Source organism: Octopus bimaculoides, chromosome 21 (genome assembly GCF_046866305.1).
Source record: "Octopus bimaculoides isolate indiv1 chromosome 21, ASM4686630v1, whole genome shotgun sequence".
Taxonomy (NCBI): Eukaryota; Metazoa; Mollusca; class Cephalopoda; order Octopoda; family Octopodidae; genus Octopus; species Octopus bimaculoides.
In genome coordinates this window covers 20,158,345-20,172,361 of record NC_142948.1, presented here as the reverse complement: position 1 = coordinate 20,172,361, position 14,017 = coordinate 20,158,345, and the positions used below count along the sequence as shown (strand labels likewise).

The window sequence follows — 14,017 nt, the reverse complement described above, 5'->3', positions numbered from 1 at the left end:
CTTCCTGAAGTTAGTGTTGCAGATTAAAAGGTTACATGCATCACAGAACTCCAGTAGCCTATTTCCTTCATCGTTTCGGGAACTAATACCATGGCCCCCGTGTACACCAGTGAAGATACTGGATTGCCACCCAACATGCCCAGTAAAATCTCCAGTCACAAAGATTGTTTTATTGATTTTGATGAACTTGACACACGAGTAAGGATCCTTATATATATAACTACATTTTCCTATATTATCTGGTATAAATCAAACTGAGTATGCTTATTTCTTAGTATTTGAACTGTTAGAGTTATTTTCGCAATTTATTCAGTACAACCCTTAAAGAAGTAAATAGTATTTTCCTAAACAATAAATCCACTTATTTCACGAATATACCATGAATGATGATGCCTTTCATATCACTTCAGCCAATTGACAAGTGCTGCATGAAGAACGGTTCTCCTTTTAGACAAATGCACTCTCAACACAAAGGTCACACCCTGTTTACATGTAGGAATACCTCAAAATCTATCTGTACATCTTGAAAATGGCCAGCGTGTATATTTCACACAAGACAATACTTGAAACATAGTTCTAAATCCATGAGAAACTACTTTGGCAGCTTTCTTCAAATTATGCCAATGTGATCTGTTTATCCGAACACTGTTGTATATAGAGGACCCCGTGTACTATACCTGGGCAACAATAGATGGAACAGACATAAGCAAGAAATGCAAACTGAGGGCTGGGAAGAAGATGCTGTCTTCAGAAGTGGAGCCATCAGGCAGGTGTACACTGTGCACCCTAATCTGCAGGAGTGCTTCTTTCTGCATCTACTGCTACACACTGTGAGAGGTCCTACATCATTCACAGACTTTCGAAGACACAATGAGAAGTCTGCACAACCTATAGAGAAGCCTGCGCCAAACATGGACTACTGGACGACGATGCGCACTGGGACCAGATACTGGAGGAAGCAGCAGTCAGCACAGCACTAAGTCAACTGCGCCAGCTATTTTCTATTATATTGATGACGTGTGGCTTGCGTGAACCTCACAAGCTTTGGGCGATCCACAAAACCAGCATGGCAGAGGACATGTTATGTTTCCCTCGGACTGACTCGCAGAGATAACATAACGAGTTATACAGTTTAATTATTACATTTATTGTTCAATTACATACAAAGAACGCACTCACCCAATGTTCGTTATGAATAAACAAAAGTCATGTCCGCCATATATATATCAATGACATTTTACTACGACAGTCCCACAAGACAACAACAATGAAACAATGAACTCAGACGAACCACATGACACACGGAACGTCAGACGAATTACATATCTAACAGTCCATATAACACCTCCCCACTGAAATTGATGCTACACAAGAAGTATCAACAGCAAAGTCTCTCTTGGGTTTTACGGGTTCTCTTGGACCGTCTTGGGTTGTCTGGTCCATACTCTGGAACGGGTAACATGGTCTTGGGTCTGGTTTGTCTTTGTGTTAGTGGCACAGTTTCCGAGATCTCCATCGGGTGATCTGTTGCAAATTCAAATACAGTGTTTTCTGCATCACCAGGTTCATTGTCTTCCTCAGTTGTGTACCGCGGTCGCAGCTGTTCCCAGTGTCGTCTCCACATCGGGCCATGAGGTATGACCTTCACGTTAAAGCAGCGAGTACCCAATGACTTCTTAATGATTGCTGGTACCCATCGGGGATCTTTGTCTCGGCGAGGTCCATAGTAGAGTGCATACACAGGATCTCCGGCCTTGTACTGCCTGGTAACTTTAGCGACATCAGCCGAGCTTGGAGTCACCTGAGACTTATGTGCTTCCTTAGACTGTTTGCCTTGAGCAATGTGTACTGGCGATGGCAGCAGAGAATCAATCCTTGTTCGTATCTGCCGGTGATTCAAAAGTTCACTTGGAGAGAATCCACAGGATGTCGGTGTTCTCCGGTACTGCATCAAGAATTCTTGAAGTGCTCGTGTCGGCGGAAGAGAAGACTTCCTCAGAGCTTGTTTGAAGGTCTGCACCAAACGTTCCGCTGCTCCGTTGGTAGCTGGGTGGTAAGGTGCACCTGTCAGGTGTGTGATCCCGCGTTCTTTGCACCAGCTCTGGAACTCCTCAGACGTAAAAGTTGGTGCGTTATCGGTGACCAGTGTGTGAGGAAATCCGAAGTGCGCAAAGTCTTCCTCAAGCAGATTCAAAGTGGCTTTGGAGGACGTAGAGGAAGTAGGATGAATGCATGGGTACTTGGAATAAGCATCTGTGATCACCAGCCAATCTCTACCCATAAAATTTATTGCATGGTCCAGATGTAAGCGGCTCCACGGCTTTTCTGGTAACATCCATGGGTGAACTGGAGGCTTAGATGGCTGCCTTTGATGTTCGTTACATGAATCACATCGTCGACTGGCTATCTCTATAGCAGCATCGATACCAGGCCAATATACAGCAGTTCTTGCTAGCTGTTTCATGCGTTCCATGCCAAAGTGTCCGAGATGCAGAAGATTGAGGATCTTTGGCTGCAAGCTATGTGGAATCACAACTCTAGATCCATGTATAAGGCATCCATGACAGATTCTAAGTGAGTTTGATAACTTACGGAACTTGTTGACTTCGTCATTGATCTCCATGTTCTTTGGTGGCCAGCCTTCACGGACGTAGCGCATCACTGTAGATATCACTGGATCTTTCCCTGACTCTTGACGGAGGACGTTAGCATCCACAGGTTGGACTTGAATACTAAGAGCTTTGATGGCACACACCATGTCTATGTCTTCACCATTTTCCTTTCTGTCAAAGTCGTTATCATCACCGAATGGCAAGCGACTGAGGGCATCAGCATTGCCATGATCTGCTGATTTCCGATATTCAATGGTGTAGTCAAACTGGTTCAGCCACAGGGCCCATCGTGCTAGTCTGTTAGCAGCGAGAAGTGGCGTCCCTTTCCTCGGACTGAATAGTGATGTCAGTGGCTTGTGGTCAGTCACGAGTACGAATTTACGACCGTACAAATATTGGTAAAACTTCTGCAAGCCAAATATGATAGCTAGGGCTTCCTTTTGAATTTGACTGTAGTTACGCTGTGCAGAAGTGAGAGTCTTGGACATATTGGATATTGGGCGCTCGCTTCCATCAGGATAGCGGTGAAACAGGACTGCTCCAATACCAACGTTTGATGCGTCACAAGCCAGTCCCAAAGTTTTGTTTGGATCGAAGTGTATCAGAACTTGACTTGATGAAAGTACATTTTTCAAGTGATCAAAAACTGACTGTTCCTCATCTCCCCACTTCCAAATAGTTGACTTTTTCGTAAGGCAATAGAGTGGCTCTGCTATACTGGCTAAGTTTGGGATAAACTTTCCATAAAACTGAACTGAACCTAGGAAAGATTTCAAGCTTGATTCGTTCGTTGGAGATGGCATCTTTAAGACTGCTTCGACTTTGGATCCCTTAGTGATCCCTTCAGCCGACAAAATGTGTCCAAGGTATTCTACACTGGGTAGTGCAAACTGGCACTTTTCACGGCGACATCTGAGTCCATTGTCGCTTAGACGTGTGAGCAGACACTTTAGGTTGTTTAAGTGACTGTTTGCATCTTTCCCACTGACGAGCATGTCATCCTGGAAGACGGCCACTCCAGGTAGATCATGGGTCAGGTTTTCCATGATCTCCTGAAAGTAACCAGGTGCTGACTTAATTCCGAAAGGGAGTCGTTGTTGCAGGAGTACTCCACGGTGAGTGCTGATGACGCTAAAGTTACCAGGCAGTACAAGGCCGGAGATCCTGTGTATGCACTCTACTATGGACCTCGCCGAGACAAAGATCCCCGATGGGTACCAGCAATCATTAAGAAGTCATTGGGTACTCGCTGCTTTAACGTGAAGGTCATACCTCATGGCCCGATGTGGAGACGACACTGGGAACAGCTGCGACCGCGGTACACAACTGAGGAAGACAATGAACCTGGTGATGCAGAAAACACTGTATTTGAATTTGCAACAGATCACCCGATGCCATGCATTCATCCTGTGGGTTGGTGATCGCTGGAAAATCACAGGTAGCTGCATCCTGGCGTATACATGCTGCCAGCTCCTGGAGAGTTTCGCCTGGCTTCCGCTGCATATCACTCCAAAACTTGAAACGCTCTCTCACAATGAAAAGTTTAGGGTCGAACTGTTCCTTCATGAAGTCAACGATTTCGTCCATTATCAAGTTGTTGATATCTTTAGGCGGATTTTGTTGGGTAGCCAGATTAGCAAGTAGTTTGTAAACAGTAGCAGTCTGATTGGTCAGGAACACTTGTGCCATGCGTTTTTCAGGTACAGCATTAGCAGCCACAAACGTACGGAATCTTGACCAGTAATCAGGCCATAGTTCTGTCGCTGAATCAAATGCAGTAAATGGTGGAATCGACACTGTTGTTGAAGCAGCTGAAAAATAGCCACTAGAATCGCCTTCAACTTGTCGAGCACCAAACAGTTTTAACAGAGCGTCCATATCTCTCTGATGTTGTTGCATTTGCTTGTCCATTTGTTCCCTAAACAATTTAATAAGTTCTACTGTCTGTTTTTCAGCCATTGTTATTACGATGAATAATTTTACGGTAAAGTAAGTATGTATCCTATCGATCCTACCGGCGACGCCAATAAACTCTGTTATGTTTCCCTCGGACTGACTCGCAGAGATAACATAACGAGTTATACAGTTTAATTATTACATTTATTGTTCAATTACATACAAAGAACGCACTCACCCAATGTTCGTTATGAATAAACAAAAGTCATGTCCGCCATATATATATCAATGACATTTTACTACGACAGTCCCACAAGACAACAACAATGAAACAATGAACTCAGACGAACCACATGACACACGGAACGTCAGACGAATTACATATCTAACAGTCCATATAACAGGACATCTAGAAAGGATTCAAAGGTAAACCTCAGCAGAAATTGCCACATTCAATAATGTCATTTACAATGAGGCATTACTTGACCTGGACGCCCGAGTGCAAACTATGGAAGGTCAAGGCAATTCTACATTTGGTCAGCCTCAACCGGAGCAGACAGCAAACAATCTCGCATTTGAGCACCTGTGAGAAATAAGCTATGACATCGAGGACATGAGGGCGTATATAGCTGATAAAGAACACAACCGATGGAGGACCAACTGGGTGTTTATGACACCATTATTTCGAGCATTGAAAATGAAAGAGGCGGTCTTTTCTTTGTGGATGCATTTGTCACCAACGTTCTTCTGGCTAAACTGCACCAAATGAAACACATTGCCATAGCAGTGGCGTCAAGTGGAATAGCTGCAACTCTGCTTAGTGGTGGTTGCACAGCTCATTCCTGTCTCAAACTCCTTTGGGCCTGTCCAAGAAAGAGAAGGCAAACTGCAATATCAGTTGTGAATCTATAAAAGGCAGACTTCTGGGTGAATGCAGGTTAATCATCTGGGATGAAGCAACAATGTGCCATAAGGTTTTCTTTGAAGCTCTTGACATGGCCCTTCAGGATCTGAGACACAACACCAGGCTCATGGGAGGTTCCACAGTCATGCTAGCAGTAGATTTTAGACAAACCCTTCCAGTGGTTCCAAAGGGCACAAGAAGTAAATGCCAGCATAAAGTCGTCCTACCTATGGAGCAGTGTGCAAAAGCTAAGACTCACAACCAACATGAAAGTGCAGCTCTGTGGTGATGATGCAGACAGAACCTTTTCAAAGCAACTGTTGGACGTCGATGATGGCACTTCGGATGGCGAGAAGGTTGGCCGGATAAGCTTGCCTTTTGGACATATGATATCTGATTTAAAGGAACTAATGAACAAGGTGTTTCCTAACCCGAGGAACCAGTTTACATACCACAACTGGCTGAAAACCCGTGCCATTTTAGCTCCAAAGAATGTGGGAGTTGATGGTTTGAACTTTAAACTTCTGGAACAGTTGCCAGGTGAGCTCCACATCGACAATTCCATTGACACTGTACTCAACACTGATGAAGCTGTGAATTATCCAGTTGAATTCTGGCCTCCCACCTTACAACTTGCACCTCAAAATTGGGGCACCAGGTATGCTACTTTGAAACCTCAATCCACCAAAGCTTTGCAATGACACACGACTTTTGACTGGTAAAGCAAGCGGTGGGCCTGTATTCATTCCTAGAATTCAACTTATTCCCTTGGATATGCCTTTCCAGTACAAGCACCTGCAATTCCCGTTGAAATTGAGCTTTGCAATGAGGATTAACAAGGCCCAGAGACAGTCCTTGAACATGGTAGGTTTGAACCTTGCGGAACCAGTTTTCTCCCATGGCCAACTTTGTGTGGGATGCTCAAGTGTCGGCAATCTTAATTATTTGTTTATTTATGCCCCAGAATGAAAGAAGAAAAATGTTGTTTATCAAGCTCTGCAAATTTAATAAGATTCACCAAATCATCAGGTATTTATATTTTAACTGTAATATTTATAAGTGTTGTAAATGCATTGATAATCTACATGTTATTTTATTTTTAAATCTACATGCAGATTTATTTGTATGTAAAACTAAATGTCAATCTGTTTCTACATTCATTGTAAATCTATTTCAACACTAGCACCCCTAAGGGTTATATTCCTTGGGAATGCACAAAAGCCCTTTTTAGAGCTATTTACTTTGAATTGTTATTATCTCATATTTGATTAGCCTGTTGTTACGTAACATGCTTCATGATTTTAGTATACCTACCTTATTGGTATTTCCTCCTAAGTTCTATATACTCTGGGAATGCATTAAAGCCCTTTTTGGGGATACTTTATTTGAATTCTTACTATCGGGTAACTAATTTCCTGTTATTACATAACTGACTTCACAATTTGGGTATTCATAACTTATTGGGAATTCTTAAAAACAAAATCCTGGGTAAGACAGGTTGGTATTCTCTGTAAATGCACAAAAACCATTTTAAGGTCTACATACTTTGTATTATTATTATTGAATTAGCAAAACAATTGAGAACAGAACCAAGGGATAAGCCCCACTTTTCCGGAAATTACCGGGTATGTCAGCTAGTAAACCACTAAGTGTTTGCTCCACATATATCTTCACCAATGAGGTTAATATTTCTCCTGCAGAAAACAAGGTACTTCTGCAAAAAACTCAGTTTTTAGAAGTTGATGGCTCACCTTCATCTGCTCAACCTCAGTCTTATTCTAACAAACACGTCACTCAATTCAAAATCCTCTTCATTCCTTTCCAGTTGACCTCTTGATAACACACCTAGTTTTTATTCATTATTTTTGTTTAGCTCTGGATTAGCCTAACAGAACAATGATCAAATCATCCTGACCATGACCATTCCATTTTCAGACACATCTAGGACCACATTATCCAACGTGTTCTTTGTTTTTATCTACATTTCTTTCCTGTTTCTTCCTTTTCATTTTCCTCCGTTCTTTTTTATTTCCTTCCATCCTTCCTTCCAAACTTCATCTCTGTTGGATTGCCAAACTTAGGGTAACATCCTTTTTTTTCCCCCTGATCTACTTTTCTAGGGAAATCTAGCATCTGATTTTAGTAAGTCAAACGACCCCACAGAAATTTTCTCTCTTTAGTTTTTGACTAAGTTGTTTCACATTTTATTTTGATAGATCTAACATACCCCACAGTTTCACGCCACTACCTTTAGCAGTACTCACTCTGTTTCAAGCCCACATTTTCTCCGCAGATGTTGAAGTTGAACATCAATCACATAAATCTAGGAGGATCTGCAAATATAAACACTATCTTTCTTCCTCTGACCAACTGATACAAAAACTTTAAATCAGTCAACAGATAATTATAATTTGGAAACATACCGCTTGCTTTTAATTTTGTTTTTCCATTGCTGCTTAATTTCTTGGTAATTTAACAAGGCTTTATATTTCATCAACTCACTTCGCCGTATTTGGGCCTGAAAGAGAAAATAATCTCGTATTTGGACAAGTTCTTATCAATTACATGCACATAGGAACTTTGCACACCAGTTTTTCATGTAAACAAGTTGACTAGCCCTTTGCTTAACCTTTCTCCATTTCAAAAGGAAGGGACAATGTCAGTGGTATCCTCCGATTCTTCTTACAGTGTAACATAGCCAATGCTGTAACAGAGAGAAGAATCAATTCCATCCAGAAAAGAGGAAAACCAAAATTAATCTTGGTGAGATTTGAACTCATAAAAGGAAAAAAAATACAAGGCATTCTACCTTACGCTCAAACTTCTCTGCCAATCTACCATCTATTTCACTTTGTGAATTAGGGGATCTAAATGTGTGTGATGTGTGCAAATCTTCCAACCAGCCACAGAAATAGAAGATTCTGTAAGCAGATGAGAGACAATATTCTCTTTTCTCACTAAATAAGATGCTAATATATTCCAGACAAACATACCTCACAAAAAAAAAATGTTTTATACCTATTTCTTTAACTTAATAAAAAGAGGTAAGAAAAATGCTTTGTTCTTACAAGTATAATGAAATGCTTAAAATCGAAAATAAATTTGTGACCAAAGACTTGCTAGCTGGATAATTTATCCAACTGGCAACTATATGTATATTACAAATATCACAAAAACCAAAATGAGACTTTAAAGGTAAGAGCTAAGCACACCCCACCACACCTGTTTTTTTTTTTTTAATTACTAACAGGATAAACCCTAGTATAGACACCAGTCTATTACAAGTCCTAAATGATCTGGTAATTATTCTTACAATTAAGGTGAACTAAGGCTATAGTGTACTATTCCAGAAACACTATGAAGAGAGAGAAATATCTCCTGCAATAGAAGAACAGTCTATCATAGAAAATACTCCTAAATGACGAAGGAGCGATTCTTATCAACAGCTGGCTATTGCATTGAGATATTGTACAATATATTATACTGCCACAAAGAAAACAATATGAGATAAATTTCTTCTTGGATATCAAACCAGTAATATTTCTTGATGATGTAATAGCTAGTCTTACTGACAGCTATGTGGACAGAATTAAATAGAATATAGGAAACCAGACAAGAGACACTGACGAGAGATACAAGTGTCTATCTAAGATAGTAATTCCTGATGATTTGCTGCTACCTATTAATAGACAAGCTAAGTGAACTGAGGATTGAAGAAATTTTGTAAAATACATCAGCAGTTACGGTAATAATAAAAAAATCCACATATACACATGGATATATATATATTTGCATAACTATATACAGAGTGTTTGGGTTAAACTTGACAGTTTGCATAAAAGGAAAAGAAAACAATATCCCATCCAAAAATAAAGGTATTTTAAAAAATCAAAAAATATCAATTAGATATGGCTAGGAGATAATCTACTAAAAGTAACTATCTTCTGCTTCTACCATGGCCTCAACACAGCCCCAGAATTTAGCACATGCATTCCTCACTGTGTCCCTAGGAAGACCTTCAAACACTTCTTTGATCTTAGCCACCTGCTCAGCCTTGGTGTTGCATGTAGAGTAGTTCATGTATTTCTCAACCATGTCCCACAGATATTCATGGGACATATATTGGGGGGAATTAGTAAGTCAGAAATAAGGGCTGGTGAAGTTATAGAAATTCTCCAAAAACCACTTCTGACTCTTTCTAGAGGAATGGCAAGGAGCCAAATCCTGCTGCCACACAGAAGACCTTCCAGAAGCAACTTTCTCAAACCAGGATTTGACCAGTCTCCAACAGCTTCACAAAGCTGCCTAAATTGAGCCCAAGGCCCTGTTCAAAGATGAGGGATAGTATGATATCACTGTCACTGGAGACACACCTAAAACCATCACAGTTTGGGAGTAATTGGTTTTCATGACATGTAGGACATCACATGGATTGTAGGCAAGCTATGTGTTGCTCTGGATGTTGTGCAACTCGTCCTGACAGTTCTTTTCATCTGAGAAGAACCAAATCATCCCTGGCTCAACAGGATGCTCCAGCTTGTTCAGGAGCTTCTTTACTTTCGTCAAGTAGTTCTCCTTGCCTTGGCCGTCAGAATTTGTCCCTTACACATCTTGTAAAGGTGGTGGCTAAGGTCCTCATTCGGGACCAGCTTCATAGTAGCAATTCCAACATCCATTTCTCTTGCTAAAGCTCAGATTCCATTGCTTGGAGCTCGGATCTTCCATCACTTAGTTCCACAGTGGTTGGATGAATTCTGAAATGCAGATGCAGTCAGAAAGCCAGCTGTGCCTCTACCTGCAGGCTACAGCTTTGGTGTCTCCGTTGTTGCAGCTGTCCATATCACATTTTACATCCTTTACAGTGTTCACAGAGCACTGAGCAGCAGTTATGATGTCAGTGTTTTGATACCCAGTGCAAATCATCATGATATAGGTAACTCTTTTCCAATATCCAGATGCCTTCAGCTAATTTTTTCAACTACAATTTTAATCTTCATGCTCACCAACATTATTGATGGTTCACCAATACATCAAGCTATTCCTGAAAAAAGAAGAAATTAAAAAAAAAAATTGCAAAATTTACACACATGAAAGCACACTCACATACCCAGTATATACTGAGTGACTTTTGAAGGACTAATGCTTTTGTCTTATTTTTATCCATATAGATAGAACATTAGTCTCTCTCTTATAATATCCCCCAAAAGAATGACAGGAGCCTATTGCACATAGCATGGAGTGCCAGTGGAATTTGAACTCAAAAGGTAAACTTAGCTGAACATCACATGCTATTTTGTCAAACACTCCACTGATTCTTCCAATCCTCTGCTCTTCCTTCATAATAATAAATAATAAAGGCTTCCAATTAGGCAAACTGTCAGCAACTCTGAGGAGAGAAAATTAGTTGATTACCATCAGTAGTTGACTGGTACTTACTGACCCCAGAAAATTTAAAACAAAATTGATCCCCAAAACAAATACCACAAAATATTATCTACAATAATTCTTTCTAATTTTGGCAGAGGAGAGTACTTAACAGGAAAAAATGAACGGTAAAGTCAAACTCAGTGGATTTTAACTCAGAATGTGTCCAACATGCTAATGATTCTAGCAGTTCATCACCCTTATTATTTATGATACCTTTTATTTCCTACAAGAACCAGATACATATAAAAATTTCTGTAACAAGGCCTCATATTTGGGGAAGGAGTACAGTTAATTTTACTGATACCAATATATGACTGGTATTTTATCAATCCTGAAAGGATTAAAAAGCAAAGTTTACTTCAGTAGGATTTGAAATTAGAACATAAGTTGTAACTAAATATTAAATGACATTTATCTGTCACTCTGACACTTCTGCTAATCCAACAATAATTAGCAAGACCCATGGAAATTTCAGGATGTAAGTCAGCATATTTGAAAACATTGTTAATATATTAAACACAAGTAAAGAATTTCAAAAATATTCTACCATTTAATCAAAATGGTACATTGAAATGTAATTGAAATGAACTTAGAAGGTACTGCTTATTTACGTTATTTTATGTGTTTAATAGATATGATGTGCTTTATAGTTTAAGGAAATAGAAGATGAATTAAAATAAAACATTTTCATATATATATAAAAATAAACTACACTTTTTGAAGTCCAACCAAGACCAAGGCTCATATTATTTTCGTTTCTTTTCATTTCATTTCCACTATCTCACATATCTAATGATATATCTACAGACTCACCTACATACATGTTTAGCTAGCTAGCTAATTAACTATCATATCCATTTTCCCTTCTGTTGATGCCTGTATTCTCATTATACTGATAACAATTCAAACCTAATAACAAAACAATAATAATAATGGCAGTACCCCAGCTTGGCCACAAACTTTGATCTGAAACATGTAAAAGATAAAAGTATAACATCCACAGCTATTTGCTAAGTTTATTTCACTTTAATTTAACTACCTATTGATATATCTTTTAATGCATAAATTGAAAGATCTTCTTGACATTGTTTCATTACACATTTCAAATGTACCTGAGATTTGAACATACAAATGCAGAATAATATAGATCTTCACCATCTCTCTCTCTCTCTCTCTTATATATATATATCCCTTATTAGGCAAACGGCCAGCCATGTAGAAACAAAAGGACTGAAATTTTGGGGAAAGTGGCAAGTTGATTACCTCAACCACAGTGCTCAACTGGTACTTATTTTATCGACCTTGAAAAGATGAAAAGGTAAATTCAATATAAATGAGATCTGAACCCCAGAATGTAAAACCAAAAGAAAAGCCACTTTAATGATTTGAAATTTTGCCACAAGGGCAGCATTTTCAAGGTGGGGGATAAGTCGATTACATCGACCCCAGTGTTTCATGGGTACTAAATTTATCAACCCTGAAAGGATGAAAGGCAAAGTTGACCTTGGCAGAATTTGAACTCAGAACATAGAGACAGATAAAATACTACTAAGCATTTTGCCTGGCATGCTAACAATTCTGCCAGATCATCGTAAGGAAAAAGAAAAAGAAGAAAAAGAAGAGGAGGTGGAGGAATCAGAGAGTGCAAATCCACCAACGTCCTCTGAACGATTAGCCAGAGATGATTTTTAAAATGAGAATATCTGAAATAAACTTGACTGCTCTCACAAATGAGAATACTAAAAATGGACCTGACCACTCTCAAAAATTAAGTAAAAAAACAAAAATAATCCAGAATCCTTGTCTAGTACTGGATTGATCCCAAAATCTAATCAGTTCCTCCCAGTCACAAGGCCAAACATCCTTGAAAGTTTCATCCAAATCCATCTAGCAGTTCTTGAGATATCTTGTCCATGGACAAATAAACAAACATAACTGAAAACAATACCCCCACCTTCGCTAAGGTGGAGGTAATAATATTTGGTCTGCAGGCACAAGCTCATAGGCAAAAGTCCACAAAAATACAAATAACTAGAATGACTCTAGAATTTGGCAGGTGATCATTTTATCAAACCAGGCGGATAAAGTTATCAGCAGGATTCAAAAACAGAATATAAACAGGCATCATGAAATACCATAAGTCTATGGTCTGAAAATTCAACCACTAACCAATCTCATTATTAATAGTAATAAAAAATATAAGACCTAATAATAACATAAAACATTATATAATTAATAAACAAGATAGCTTTTACCTTCTTAAGATCCATTGCTTTCAAAGCACGTTGTTCAACTCTTGATAGAGGCTGGCAATCAGTCGGCATGTGTTCATCTCCATGAAGTAGCTTATACACCTCAAGCTCAAGAGAATTGTGAGGCTGGGAAAGACATGACAAATGATAACAATAAAATGATTTATAATACATGGGCACAAGGCTACAAATTAAAATATCTGAGCTCAGCATGTAACCAAATATCACAGTGAATTTCATGCGATAGTATACTGATCTTACAAGCCAAGTGTGTGTGTGTGTGTGTGTGTGTGTGTAAATGCACATAAACGTTCGCTTACTTTTGTGCTTCTCTGAAAATCACTCAGCTACTTCCAAATCCACTGTCAACAAGTCATCCACTGACTTTGCACCTTTAAAGGCATGTGGAATAAGACCTTAGAGTTTGTGACAGGAAAGGCACCTGGTTGTAAAACAAGGCCTAAATAATATATTTGTCTAACCCATGCTAGCATGGTAAAATAGAACCATAAGGATGTGTAAATAATCCAACCCAAGAAACTATAAAAGAAACACTAAATGTGGAATAATAATAATAAAAGCTTAATTTTTGCTGAGTGGGTGATTACAAAAACTTAATTAGATTAGGTTGTGATTGGGGAGAGTCATAATGCCTTTGTATCGAATACACTCACCAGTCCAATTTTCACTCCTTTATTATTATTATTTTTTTTTGTCTTCCAAAAATTTACGTTGTTTTTGCAACTTGGAGCTACATTACTTTTGCATCTGAGACTCTGTTACATGTGTGTGCACACCAGTGTACTTGTGTGAGCACGTATGCATGTATGTATGTATTCTGCATATTCATGTGTTTGTGCATGCTCGTGTATGTGCGTGTGTGTCTATTTGTGTGTAGCTCTGCTTCCTTGCGTGTTTGTCTGTGT

At 39.2% G+C, this 14,017-nt stretch overlaps 1 protein-coding gene across 2 annotated transcripts in view; it reads right to left on the bottom strand.

The window, feature by feature from the left end:
* Window positions 1–14,017, bottom strand: part of LOC106884493 (U3 small nucleolar RNA-associated protein 14 homolog A) — a 102,405-nt gene that overhangs the window by 31,680 nt on the left and 56,708 nt on the right. For both annotated transcript variants that reach the window (XM_089338881.1, XM_089338880.1), the window contains exons 8-9: window positions 13,095–13,217; window positions 7,836–7,930 (exon numbers count right to left, since the gene is read on the bottom strand). In XM_089338881.1, coding sequence (XP_089195007.1) covers window positions 7,836–7,930; window positions 13,095–13,217 — 218 coding nt within the window. The remainder of the gene's footprint in view (window positions 1–7,835; window positions 7,931–13,094; window positions 13,218–14,017) is intronic.